The 13635-nt window shown below is 37.1% G+C and overlaps 1 protein-coding gene across 1 annotated transcript in view; it reads right to left on the bottom strand.

The window, feature by feature from the left end:
* The window catches only part of ARHGEF9 (Cdc42 guanine nucleotide exchange factor 9), a 102044-nt gene that overhangs the window by 42849 nt on the left and 45560 nt on the right, over positions 1 to 13635 (bottom strand). The window contains exon 5 of the mRNA XM_069464426.1: positions 7372 to 7604. Within this exon, the coding sequence (XP_069320527.1) occupies positions 7372 to 7604 (233 nt within the window). The remainder of the gene's footprint in view (positions 1 to 7371; positions 7605 to 13635) is intronic.

Genomic DNA, 13635 nt, shown 5'->3' with positions numbered 1-13635 from the left:
AACCACTGGTTTGAAGGCTGCTCCACTGAGATATACGTACAATAGTTGCTGCTTCTGGTCACTTAGCACCAGGTAGTACAACCGTGGAGGTGATTTAGGCTTCTGACACCACAGACTGACAGAATTGGAAGAGGACTTTTCAGATTGGCTGCTGTAATGGCTCACAAACCTTCCTGGGCACAAAAATTAACTAGAGAACTCTTTAACAACCTAGACTCTCAGACCACTGCACATGCTTTGTGTCCCTGATTTGCCACAGACTGGCTGTGTCATTTTTCCTTTCTGGTTCTCAGTATTTCCAGCCATAGAATGAGGAAATATGACAAGAAGGGAGAGTCTTTCCAAAATTCTAGGTGCCACATATATTTTCTATTTTTCATTTTCAAATGTCTTAATTTTAGCATGGGTTCTTCAATGTCCTTCTAGCCTCCACAAGGAAATATACCCTTAGAAAACTTAGAAATCAGTTCTGGCAATGGGCTATAGTAAGTCTCTTCAAGTCACCTCCAAATTTCATGTTTAATGAGCACTCCCACTACCCTCTGGCTAGTAAACTGCATTAGGGATGAGGGTGCAGGGTCCTCCTTTGCAAGTTCCTACTCCACATGCCTTCCTCAAAACCAAAAGGGTACGGAAAACAGAGCTATCACTGGCCTTGTTACACTCTCCTTTTGGAGAGCCCAAGGCCTCTGCATTTGGGGTAAAATTTGAAATCTATCTAGGGCTCTAGAACCACTGAAGTATATGACCCATGATTTTCTTTTCTTTCTTTTACTTTTACTTACTTTTTCTAATTTTTTTTTTATTTCAGCACATTATGGGGATACAAATGTTTAGGTTACGTATATTGCCTTTGCCCCATCCAAGTCAGAGCTTCAAGCATGTCCATCCCCCATTAGTTGTGTATATACCCATCCCTTCCTCCCCCCTTCCATCTGCCCAACGCTCGATGAATGTTATTACTATATGTGCACTTTAAGTGTTGATCGGTTAAAACCAATTTGATGGTGAGTACATGTGGTGCTTGTTTTTCAACTCTTGGGATAGTTCACTTAGTAGAATGGGTTCCAGCTCTATCCAGGATAAGACAAGAGGTGCTAGATCACCATTGTTTTCTGTGGCTGAGTAGAACTCCATGGTATACATATATCACATTTTATTAATCCACTCATGTATTGATGGCCACTTGGGTTGTTTCCCCGTCTTTACAATCGTGAATTGTGCTGCTATAAACATTCTAGTGCTGCTATAAACATTCTAGTGCAGATGACTTTTTAATAGAATGTCTTTTTTTCCCATTGGCCTCTTCTGCCCCCATTTGGATGCCCTTGCTTTGCTTCTCTTGTCTGATTGCTCTGGCTAGGACTCCCAGCACTAAGTTGAATAGAAGTGGTGATAGAGGGCAACCTTGTCTGGTTCCAGTTCTAAGTGGGAATGCTTTCAATTTTTCCCCATTCAGTATGATGTTGGCTGTGGGTTTGTCATATATGGCTTGTATCATTTTTACTTAAGCCCCATCTATGCCTATTTTGTTAAGCGTTCTTATCATAAAAGGGTGTTGAATTTTATTGAATGCTTTTTCTGCCTCTATTGAGAGGATTATGTGGTCTTTGTGTTTGCTTCTATTTATGCAGTGAATTGCATTTATAGATTTACATATGTTGAACCATCCCTGCATCTATGGGATGAAGCCCACTTGGTCGTGATGGATTATTTTTTTGATAAGCACCTGAATTCGGTTTCCTAGAATTTTCTTGAGAATTTTTACATCTATATTCATAGAGGATATTGGTCTGTAGTTTTCTTTTTTGTTGCATCCTTTCCTGGTTTGGGTATCAAGGTGATGTAGGCTTTATAAAACTTGTTGGGGAGGATTCCTTCCTTCTCGATGTTGTGGAATAATTTCTGCAAGATAGGCACCAGTTCTTCTTTCTTGGTCTGGTTAAATTCAGATGTGAAACCATCTTGTCCGGGACTTTTCTTTTTAAAAAAATTTTTTTATTGCTACTTGAATTTTGGTATTTGATATTGATCTGGTCAAGAATTCTATTTCTTCCTGATTGAGTCTAGGAAAGCTGTGTGTTTCTAAGAATTTGTCTATTTCTTCCATATTTTCAAGTTTATGTGCTTAGAGGTTTTGATAGTATTCTAGATGACATTTTGTATTTCTGAGGCATCAGCTGTAATTTCTCCTTTTTCATTTCTGATGGAGCTTATTAGAGTTCCTTTGCTCTGTTTCACGTTAATCTAGCAATAGGCGTGTCTATTTTATATTTCCAAAGAACAAACTTTTTGTATTATTAATCTTCTGTATAGTTTTTTTATTATCACTTTCATTTAGTTCTGCTCTGATCTTTGTTATTTCTTTTCTCCTCCTGGGTTTAGAGGTTGGTTTGCTCATCCTTTTCCACTTATTTGAGACAATTCATTAGATTGTTTATTTGTGATCTGTCTTTTAGATGTAGGCATTTATGGAAATTAATTTTCCTTTCGGGACTGCTTTAGCTGTGTCCCACAGACTTTGATAACTTGTGTCTCCTTTATCATTTAGTTCAAACAATCTTTTCATTTCCATCTTGATTTCCTCCTTAATGCAATAATCATTCAGCAAAAGGTTGTTTAGTTTCCATGACTTTGTGTTGACATGAGAGTTTCTGTTGGAGTTGATTTGTAATTTTATTCCATTGTGGTCTGAGAAGATGCATGGTATAATTTCTATTTTTTTAAATTTTTTGAGACATGCTTTGTGGCCTACGATTTGGTCAATCTTAGAGAATATCCCATGAGCTAATGAGAAAAACGTATATTCACTGGTTTGTGGGTAGAATGTTCTGTAAATGTCACTCAGGCCTATTTGTTTATTCTTTCTTTGTTTATTTTACGTTTGGAGGACCTGTCTTGTTTTGTCAGAGGGGTGTTATGGTGTTGCTGTTTATCATTTTGTTTAGATCAAGTAGGATTTAGTTTATGAATCTGGGTGCACCTGAGTTAGGTGCATACATATTTATAATTGTTATGTCTTCTTCTGAATTGTACCCTTCACCATTATATAGTGACCATCTTTATCTTTCATTACTTTTGTTGATTTGAAGACTAAGTTATGTGAAACCAGAAGTGCCATACCAGCTTTCTTTTCACTTCCATTTGCTTGAAATATTGTTTTTTATCCCTTCACCTTGAGTATGAATGTATCCTAGTGGGTTAGGTATGCTTCCTGAAGACAGCAGATACTTGGGTTGTGTATATTTATCCATTCGGGCAGCCTATGTCTCTTTAATGGGCAGTTAAAACCATTCACATTTATTGAGAGAATTGATAAGTGGGGAAGATTTCTGTTCATCCTGTTGAGTTGATCTTTCTTGCTTTGCTTTCTCTCTTGAGCCATTGTGGTATCTGGCCTTTGACATTTAGCTTTTGGATGATTTTACATTTGTGACTGTTTATTGTGCTGATCCGTGTGTAACACTGTTTTAAGTACTTCTTGGAGGGCAGGTATTGTCTTAATGAATTCCCTCAGTGTGGGCTTGTCTGAGAAGGTCTTTATTTCTCCTTCATATATGAAACTTAGTTTTGCAGGGTACAAGATTCTAGGCTGGGCATTATTATTCTGTTTGAGAAGAGTAAGAATGGGCCCCCAGTCTCTTCTTGCTTGTAAGGTCTCAGTTGAGAAGTCTGCCGCTATTCTGATGGGTTTTCCTTTGTAGCTTACCTGCTTCTTTCACCTTACAGCTCAGAAGGCCTCTTTGGTGGTTATTTTGGTCAGTCTGATGACTATGTGTCATGGTGCCTTCCTGGTTGCAATGTATCTCCTAGGGGGCCTTTGAGCTTCTTGTACCTGGATATCAAGATTTTTAGCAAGGCCTGGGGAATTTTCCTCTATTACATCCTCAAATAGCTTTTCCAACCATTCTGTATTTTCTTCTTCACCCTCAGGGATGCCTATAATTCTTGCATTATGCCTCTTCACAGAATCCCATATTTCTTGTAGGCTTTGCTCTTTTCTCTTATTTGTCTGCTCTCTCTCTCTGAGACTGAGTTATTTAATTGAAAGGTGTTATCTTTAATCCCTGACATTCTTTCTTCTGTTTGATCTACCCTGTTCTTGAGGCTTTCCACTGTGTTTTGTAATTCCTTGAATAAATTCTTCATTTCCAGAAGTTCAGTTTGATTTTTCTTTAATATTTCATTTTTTTTGCAATCAAATTTTTAATAACAAAGATAACTATATTTTTAACATGGTCAAATATACTTGACTAAGTCTAGATTTAAAAAAAAAGTATCTAGTCCAACAGTACAATCACACAGCTTTGAACAGAACATTCCATAGATCAACAGAAAATACATTTGAGCACAAAAATAAAAAATATTTAAAGAGAATCTCTAAGCAGCATTTCTGCAAAAGACGTATCTTATACTGATTAAATATCTACAAGTTCTTTTCCTTTACAAAAATACATATATGCTTAATAGACTAAGTCATTAACAATGACCTGGTAATTCTTTCACTTCAATTTGTATGATTTATAAGCTAAATCTTACAACCACAAAAATATTTCAATTTCTTTAGTGAATTTTTCTTCCAAAGCCTGGATATTTTTGCGGTATCTTTGCATTGGTTATCCATTTTCTCTTGCAGATCACTGAGTTTTCTTACACTCCACGTTTGAAATTTTTCTTCTGTCATTTTAGTGTTCTGAATTTGGCTGACGTCCATTGCTAGGGAGCTTGTGTTCCCCTTTGGGTATGTGCTTTCCGTTTGATTATCATACTTCCAGAGTTCTTTCACTGATTCCTTCCCATCTGGATCAGCCTTTTCTTCTTACCTTTAGATTTTGGTTGGATAATGACATTCACTGTTTAGTCTTTGAGCCAGTAGATCATGTTTGTGGGTGAGAATTGACCACACCCTGTATGATGAGTCAGTATGTTCAGTAAAAGGGTATGCAAATTGACCTCCCAGCCAGTAGGTGGCACTTGCTGGGAGGGGCAAGCTGCAGGGTTGTTTTTGGGTCCTGTAACCAGCTCTTGTTCCTCTGGAGAGGCACTCTAGTGCCTCAGGTGGTGGGTGGGGCCCTGGGACTTCAAGGTGTGCCCTTATTCTATACCTCAAGGTGGGTCAGGTGGGGGAGTGAGGCTGGGCAGAGCTTGGTTGGGTGAGCCTGCTCTCAAGCTCCACAAATGCTGTTAGCAGGGGTCAAAGATCTCTTCTCTACTTCTGGGCAAAGCTGCCAGGAAGGGGCTGAAAAATGGCCCCACTGAGCTGAAAAGTCTGCGTGTGGGGGTGGGGCTTTCTGACACCTGCAGTCTGGAATCACCCCCCCCCCCCCATTCCATGGTTTCTCTCGGGCCTCTGCCTGAAGGCAGGACATCAAGCTAGCAGATCTTTCCTGGTTGTGATGCAGGCTGGGAGGTTCTCTGCCCAGGAATGCAGCCTGAGCTGTGTGCACGGCTCTCCCATGGGAGGCGGGCTGCCCCTGAAGCACGCTGATCTGCCCCTGAAGGCACACACACTTCAGTAGGCTCATTCACAAATATACCTTCTGCGCCTCGGGCAATGTGATTGAGACCTGGGTGTACGGGATCTGATCTGCAGGCCTGTCCCCTGAGGCCCCAGAGTTCAATCCCTGACCCTGCCAGGGAGAGGAGTGTTGGCCTCAAGTCACCCATGGGGTACCAAGCTGCATCAATGTATTTCTGTCTCAGGATTTTCCCCCCATTTCCTGGAGTCACCAAGCAAGCAGCATCTTGGAGGGCTGGTGGGTAGGGAGCTCACAGTCCGAGTACCTCTCAGTCTGCTTTAGGCCCCCCCCAAAAGGTTCCATTCCCTACAGATGCCTCCAGGTGGTGGCTAAATTGTCTCTCACGGCAGCCGCGGGTAGGGAAGGAGAAAGGGAGAATGAAGCAATATGGTGCCTGCTGATTGGCTCGGGTCTGCAGCAGGCAGTGCCCCAAGGGAGCTGGGAGCCTGGTGCCCTGTCCGCAAGAGGCTCACCACTCACTAGCCTCAGCCATCTCTGGGCTGGTGTTGGAAGGTCTCTCCAACTGCTCAGGAGTCCACTAGCAGTCCGAGATTCAAGGGAGGGGAAATTTAACCACTCCACCTACCCTTGTAACTGGTCTCCAAGCCTCTCTGGGGCCTTTCTCCTTCCAGTTCTCCTCTGCAACTTCTTCCTGGGGAGTATTCTGTAGTTTCAGGCACCCTTCCTTCCAACCCTCATCCTATCTATGTTTGTCTGCCTGTTTATTTTTTTTCCACTTTCTTCTAAAATCTATCTTTCTTGCAGAGACTCTCTGGCTGGTGGTTTTTCTCATCTGCCATCTTGCCCCTCTGGTGACCCATGATTTTCTAAAGAAGCCATAGCCACTCAAAATGAACCCAGGGATTGGCCAAGATGCTTGACATAAACCAAACTAACTGGCCCATACCCTTGGCCTAATGCATCTAGGTTTGGAAGTCACCCCTAAGAAAACTAGCAATGGAGCCAAATGAAAACAGGAAGCAGGCCTAATAAAAATCAGGCAGAAAGCTAAAGCAAATGGGGCAAAGGCTTTCTTTCTTTTTAGAGTGCTCAGTTGGAGAGCTGAGAGCTGGCCCAACAAGTTTAAGGTCAGGAATTTAACATCATTTAAAATCAGACTATAAACAGGCTAGGGGCTCTAGGTCATGAGGTAAGGCATGTTAATGAGTAGGTATCATTTATTGTAAGCCATCCCCATTGCTCAAGATTACTCCAAGCATGTACCTTACTGGTAGAAGGTGAGGAGTATCATTTCCATTCAGAGAATGTTAAACTCCTTGGTCCTTGTTGGGTTGGTTTTCCTAAACATACTTAAAAACTTTAGAAAACCTTCTGGGGACGTCTCAAGTCTATTTTCCCCTAGCATACTCTGGATTTAAGGGAAAAGTAGTTGGGTTGGGGCAGAGGAGGGTGAAAAAGGCTAAAGAAGGTCAGGGATGTAGCCTTACAGAAAGAATTTTTGGTCAGTACAAGTTAGGCAGGCTGTCACCAGGAAATCTGAATCTATCAAACAGAGTGGAATATAGAGTTGAACAATTATTGCATCAGATGATACATTTGGCTGAACTCAGTACTAAGGACCAGGCTACAAGTTCCCTGAAGGTAAGGTCTAATGGTATGATAATGATGATGCATACTGATTTTGTTTGTATACTGATGTATAACTTTACAAGCAACTCACAAAAGCACTCCCTCACTTTATACATACAATAGCCCTGTGAGGTAAGCAAGAATGTATCATCCTATTTTGCAGATAAACTAACAGAATCCCAGAAAAGGCAAAAGGACATACATCTTCAATAAGGACCAATATGCAGAGGAAGTTCTTGCCCTCATTCCCTCAATCTCTTACCTGTGGTCTTGGGCAGTATACTTGAGGAGCTCAGCCAACTGTAAGGGATACTTGCAGATCTTCTGCACTGGAGTCAAAAGGAAACCATCGATAGCAATGTCAATCATTTGCTGTAAGAGGCGACAGGCCTCAAAGAAGTGCTGGTAGCGGCTGTCTTTCATCAGCTTGGAGAGCTCCATGCAGGCATCCAAGTGGTTGTTACAATATTCAGAGTATATCCAGAATCCATCTTGCTGTGGACAGAGGAATAAAAGGAAAGGAAATGGCTACTGAGGACACCAAAAGATGTCTTGAAGTAATGGAAAGACAGATTATATTCTTATGAAAAAATATTAAAATAATGCCAATTTCCTTAATTTATTCATAATTTAATGGTATAAATTATCAAAAGAAATTAATTGGTAATTAGAAAAACTGATTATCAAGTTCTTATAAAAATAAGTAATAACAGTAAGGAAATTTTGAAAAAGAAGGGTAGTGAGGGGACACTGGCCCTACCAATAATAAAACATAACATGGAATAAAACTTTGGTATTGAGTCATAAAATGAGATAGATTAGAGATTATACTTCTGGCAATGGCAGACTAAGTAATTTTAGATAAACTCTGCCACTGAGAATAGCTAGAAAAGCTGAAAAAATATAATAAATATCTGTTGGAAGGAATCAGAACATCCTGAGCCTCAAATTATCTCCATCAAGCATCCCTTAGCAAACATACCTTGAAGTATTTAGGCATAAGGAGGCTAAGATGTATGCAAGTTATATACTTACAGCTGAAAAAAATGTGTGAATATATATATGTATGTGAGTATGCATATATAAATATGCATATAGAAAGAGGGGAAGAGGAGAGAGTCAGGAGAGAGGGAGAGTATGCTCATGATAAACAAAATAGGTAAAATTTTAACAACAGATGAATTTGGGTAAATAGTAGATGGCTATTCTTTGTACTGTTCTTATTTTTCAACATTTCTGAAAGTTTCAAATTATTTGCAAGATTATAAGAATCAGGAGGAATCAGGGAAACAAAATACCACCGAAAGAACACAATAAACTTCCAGTGACTGACCCCAAATAATTGGAGTTCGATGAAGTTCCTGACAAAGAATTCAAAATAATTATTCTAAATAAGCTTAGTAAATTAAAAGAGAACATGAGTGAACAAGTTAACAAAATAAAAAAAACCACACAAGAACAAAATAAAAACCTAAACAGGAGAGAGAAAAATTAAAAAGAACCAGACAGAAATTCTGAAGCTGAAATATATGACTGGTTTGAAATTTCAGTAGAGATGTTCAAAATAGCAGACCAGATCAAGCAGAAGGAAGAACAAGTGAACTCAAAAACAGATCATTTGAAATCACTCAGTCAGAGGACAAAAAAAGGGAAGAAAATAATGAAAAGGAATGAAGAAATCCTACAAGATCCATGGGACACAATCTAGAGAGCTAACATTCACAAAATTTAGAAGCTCCAGAAGAAAAAGAGAGAAGAAAAAGGAAATAAAGCTTATTTAAAGAAATAATGTCCATCAAATTGGTTTCACTGATCAACACCGAAGTGCACATATAGGAATAACATTAATCGGGTGTCGGGCAGAGAGGGGAGAGGGGATGGGTGTATACATACATAATGAGTGCAATACGCACCGCCTGGGGGATGGAAATGCTTGAAACTCTGACTTGGGGTGGGGGCAAGGGCAATATATGTATCCTAACCTTTTGTACCCCCATAATATGCTGAAATAAAAAAAAAGATCAGATCCAAAATAAATAAAATTGAGGTTAAAAATTGCAAAAGATCAACAAACTGAAAAGTTGTTTTTTTTAAAGATAAACAAAATCAATAAACTTTTACCTAGACTAAGAACAAAAGAAAGAAGAATCAAATAAATAAAGTTTGAGATAAAAATACATTACAATTGATACCACAGAAATGCAAAGAACCATTAGAGCAAATATTAACTATATATGAACAAACTGGAAAACTCAGAAGAAATGGATAAAGTCCTGGACACATACAACCTACCAAGACTGAACCAGGAAGAAATAAAAAACCTGCAAAGATCAATAACTAGTAATGAGATTGAAGTAGTAATAAAAAGTTTCCCATCAAAGAAAAGCCCAGGACCTAATGGTTTCAGTGATAAATTCTATCAAACATTTAAAGAAGAACTAATACCAATTTTACTCAGGTACTTAAAAAAAAAATTGAAGAGGAGAGAATACTTCGAACTCATCCTATGAGGCCATCATTATCATGATACCAAAACCAGACAAGGACACTACCAAAAAAGGAAACTACAGGTTAATACCACCCATGAGCATAGATGCTAAATCCTTAACAAAATACCAGCAAATAGAATTCAATAACGAATTAAAAAGATCACTCACCATAATCAAATGGGTTTCATCCCAGGGATGCAAGGTTGCTTCAACATATGTAAATTAATAAATGTGATACAACACATTAACAGAATCAAGGACAAAAAACATTTGATTATTTCAATAGATGCTTAAAAAGCATTTGATAAAATTCAACATCCCTTCATGATTAAAACTGAAAACAAACTGGCCATAGAAGGAACATATCTCAAAATAATAAATGCCATATATCACATACCTACAGCTAACACATCATCCTGAATGGTGAAAAATTTCTCTAAGATCTGGAATAAAACAAGGATGTCCACTTTTACCACTTATATTCAACATAGTAATGGATGTCCTAGCCAGAGTAATAATGGCAAGAGAATGAAATAAAAGGTACCCAAATTGGAATGGAAGATGTCAAATTGTCCTTGTTTGGAGACAACATGATCTCATATTTAAAAAACCTAAAGGATCCACCTAAAATTTTTTGGACTAATAAATGAATTCAGTAAACCTACAGGACACAAAACCAACATACAAAAATTAGTAACATTTCTATATGTCAACAGTGAACAATATGAAAAATCACAAAAGCAATTCCATTTATAATAGCTATAAAATTAATAAAAAATCTAAGCAAAGAAGTGAAAGATCTCTACAATGAAAACTAAAAACTCTGATGAAATAAATTGATGAGAGCACATAAAAGTGAAAAAGATATCCCATATTCATGGATGAGAAACATTAATATTATTAAAATGTCCATACTATCCAAAAGTGACCTACAGATTCAATGGAATTCTTATCAAAATTCCAATGACATTCTTTACAAAAGTAGAAAAACAATCCTAAGGTTTCTATGGACTCAAAAAAGACTCCACATAGCCAAATCAATCCTGAGGAAAAAGAACAAAGCTGGAGGCATCACACTACCTGACTTCAAAATATACTACAAAGTTATGCTAATCAAATCAGCACAGTACTGGTATAAAAACACATAGACCAATGGAACAGAATAGAAACCTCAGAAATAAATCTACACATTTACAACAATCTCATTTTTGACAAAGGCACCAAGAATATACAATAGGGAAAGAAAAGTCTCTTCAATAAGTGGTGCTAGGAAAACTGGATGTTCATATGTCAAAGGATTAAAATAGACCCTGTCTCCCACCATGTGCGGAAATAAAATAAAAATAGATTAAAGACTTAAATGTAAGATCTGAAACTATGAAACTACTGGAAGAAAACATTAGGAAAAGTCTTCAGGACATTGATCTGGACAAAGGCTGTTTTTAGGTAATACCTCAAAAGCACAGGTAACACAAGTAAAAATAGACAAATGGGATTATATCAAGCTAAAAAGCTTCTGCACAGCAAAGAAAGCAATCAACAGAGTGAACAAACAATCTGTAGAATGGGAGAAATATTTTCAAACTATCCACCCAACAAGGGATTAATAACTAGAATATATAAATGACTCAAACAACTCAACAGCATAAAAAAAGAAAAAAGGTCTGATTTAAAAATGGGCAAATGGTCTGAAGAGACAGTTCTTAAAAGCAGACATACAAATGGCCAACAGGCATATGAAAAAATGCTCAACATCACTAATCACCAGGGAAATGCAAATCAAAACTATAAGGACATGTTATATCATCACAGTTAGAATGGTTTTTATTAAAAAGACAAAAGACAAATGATGGCAAGGATGCAGAGAAAAGGGAACTCACATATACTGTTGGTAGAAATATAAATTAGTATAGCCATTGTGGAAAACAGTATGGAGGTTCCTCAGAAAACTAAAAATAGAAATAAGATGTGATCTAGCAACCCCACTGCTGAATATATATCTAAAAGAAGGAAAATCAGTATATAAAAAATATATCTGCACTCCTACATTTATTACAGCACTAGTCACAATAGCCAAGATATGAAATAAACCTAAGTGCCCACAGATGGATAAATGGATAAAGAAATGTGATATATGTATACAATGGAATATTATTCACTTGTAAAAAAGAATAAACTCCTGTCCTTTGCAGTAACATGGATGGAGGTGGAGGAGATTTTGTTAATTGAAATAAGTCAGGCACATAAAGACAAATATCATATGTTCTCACTCATACGTGGAGCTAAAAAGTTGATCTCATGGAGATGGTAAGTAGAATCATGGTTAACAGAGGTTGGAAGATTAGTGGGGAGAGGTGGATGAAGAGAGGTTGGTTAATGGGTACAAAAATACAGTTAGATAGAAGAAATAAGTTCTAATGTTCAATAACACAATAGGATGAATATAGTTAGCAATAATTTATTATATATTTCAAAATAGCTAAAAGATGTGGAATATTCCCAACACAAAGAAATGATAAATGTTTGAGGTGATGGATATCTCTATTATCCTGATTTGATCATACACATTGTATACATGTATCAAAATATCACATGTACCTTATAAATATGTAACATTATGTATCCATTTTTTAAAAAAGAACTCTCAAAACTAATCACTAACAACCCACTTACAAATAAGCAAAAGACATGAACAGACACTTCACCAAATATTTTATATAGATGGCAAATAAACATATGAAAAAAGCTCAATATCATTATCCATTAGCAAATTCAAATTAAAACCACAATGAGATACCACTACACACCTACATATTAGAATAGCTAAAATAAAAAATACTGATAATATCAAATGTCAACGACCATGTAGAGCAACTTAAACTCTTATATAATAGTAGTAAAAATACAATATGATATAGCAACTTTGGAAAATAGTTTGGCAGTATATTATAAAGTTAAGAAAACACTTACCATGCAACCCAGCAATACTAACCCTATGTATTTGCCCATGAAAAATGAAAGCCTATATTTGAAAATAAATCTTATACTGGAATGTTCACAGCAGCTTATTCATAAGAGCTCAAAACTGGAAACAGCCTAGGTGTCTACCAATTATTGAATGGGTGGTATATCCATACAATAAAGTACTACTAAGCAATAAAGAACGACCAACTACTGATACATGCAGGAACATGGATGGATATCAAAGGTATTATGTTAAATGAAATAAATAAACACAAAACATTATGTACTGTATGAGTTCATTTATAAGACATTCTAAGTAAATGCAAAATTGCAATAAAAACAATTGTTTGCCAGGGGCCAGGCATGCTGGCATATACTGACTGCAAAGGAAGGATGAGAGAACTTTATGGAATGATAGAAATATTCTGTATCTTGATTATTATGGTGGTTACACAACTATATACATTTGTTAAAACTCATCAAAATATACACTTAAAACTGATGAATCTTATTATATATAAATTATATATACATACAGCTGATAAAAAATGAAATACTAGAATAAAAGGATAAACTAATTTTTAAAAAGGAAAATTAATATGTAAAAAGGATATAGATGGGGTTTATACCAGTAATGCAATATTCACTGAACATACGAAAATTATTCAATCCAAATTCACCATGTTAACAGATTAAAGGGTAAAAGCACGTGACCATTTCAGCGATTCTTTTCATCCCTCAGGGGATATTTGACAATGTCTGGAGACATTTTTCGTTGTCAAAACTTGGCAGTGGGGGAGTTGCTATTGGCACCTACTGGGTAGAAATCAGGAATGCTGTTAAACACCCTACACAACACAGGGCAGCCCTCAGTTGAGAAACACTATTCTATGTTCTGCTTTCTCCACTCAACACTATGCTTGTGATCTCTACATGTTGTTATAAGGAACATACTTCTAGTCTGTTGTTTATTGCTACATAATACCCTGAAGTAAGAATCCCCCATATTATTCTTATCCACGTATCTATCTCTGTGGTGATAAATTCCTAAGTTGCTTCTAACTGTATTCCAT

Source organism: Eulemur rufifrons, chromosome 30, assembly GCF_041146395.1.
Source record: "Eulemur rufifrons isolate Redbay chromosome 30, OSU_ERuf_1, whole genome shotgun sequence".
Classification (NCBI taxonomy): domain Eukaryota; kingdom Metazoa; phylum Chordata; class Mammalia; order Primates; family Lemuridae; genus Eulemur; species Eulemur rufifrons.
The sequence above is the reverse complement of the archived record's forward strand: the minus strand, read 5'-3'. Positions and strand labels throughout refer to the sequence as shown.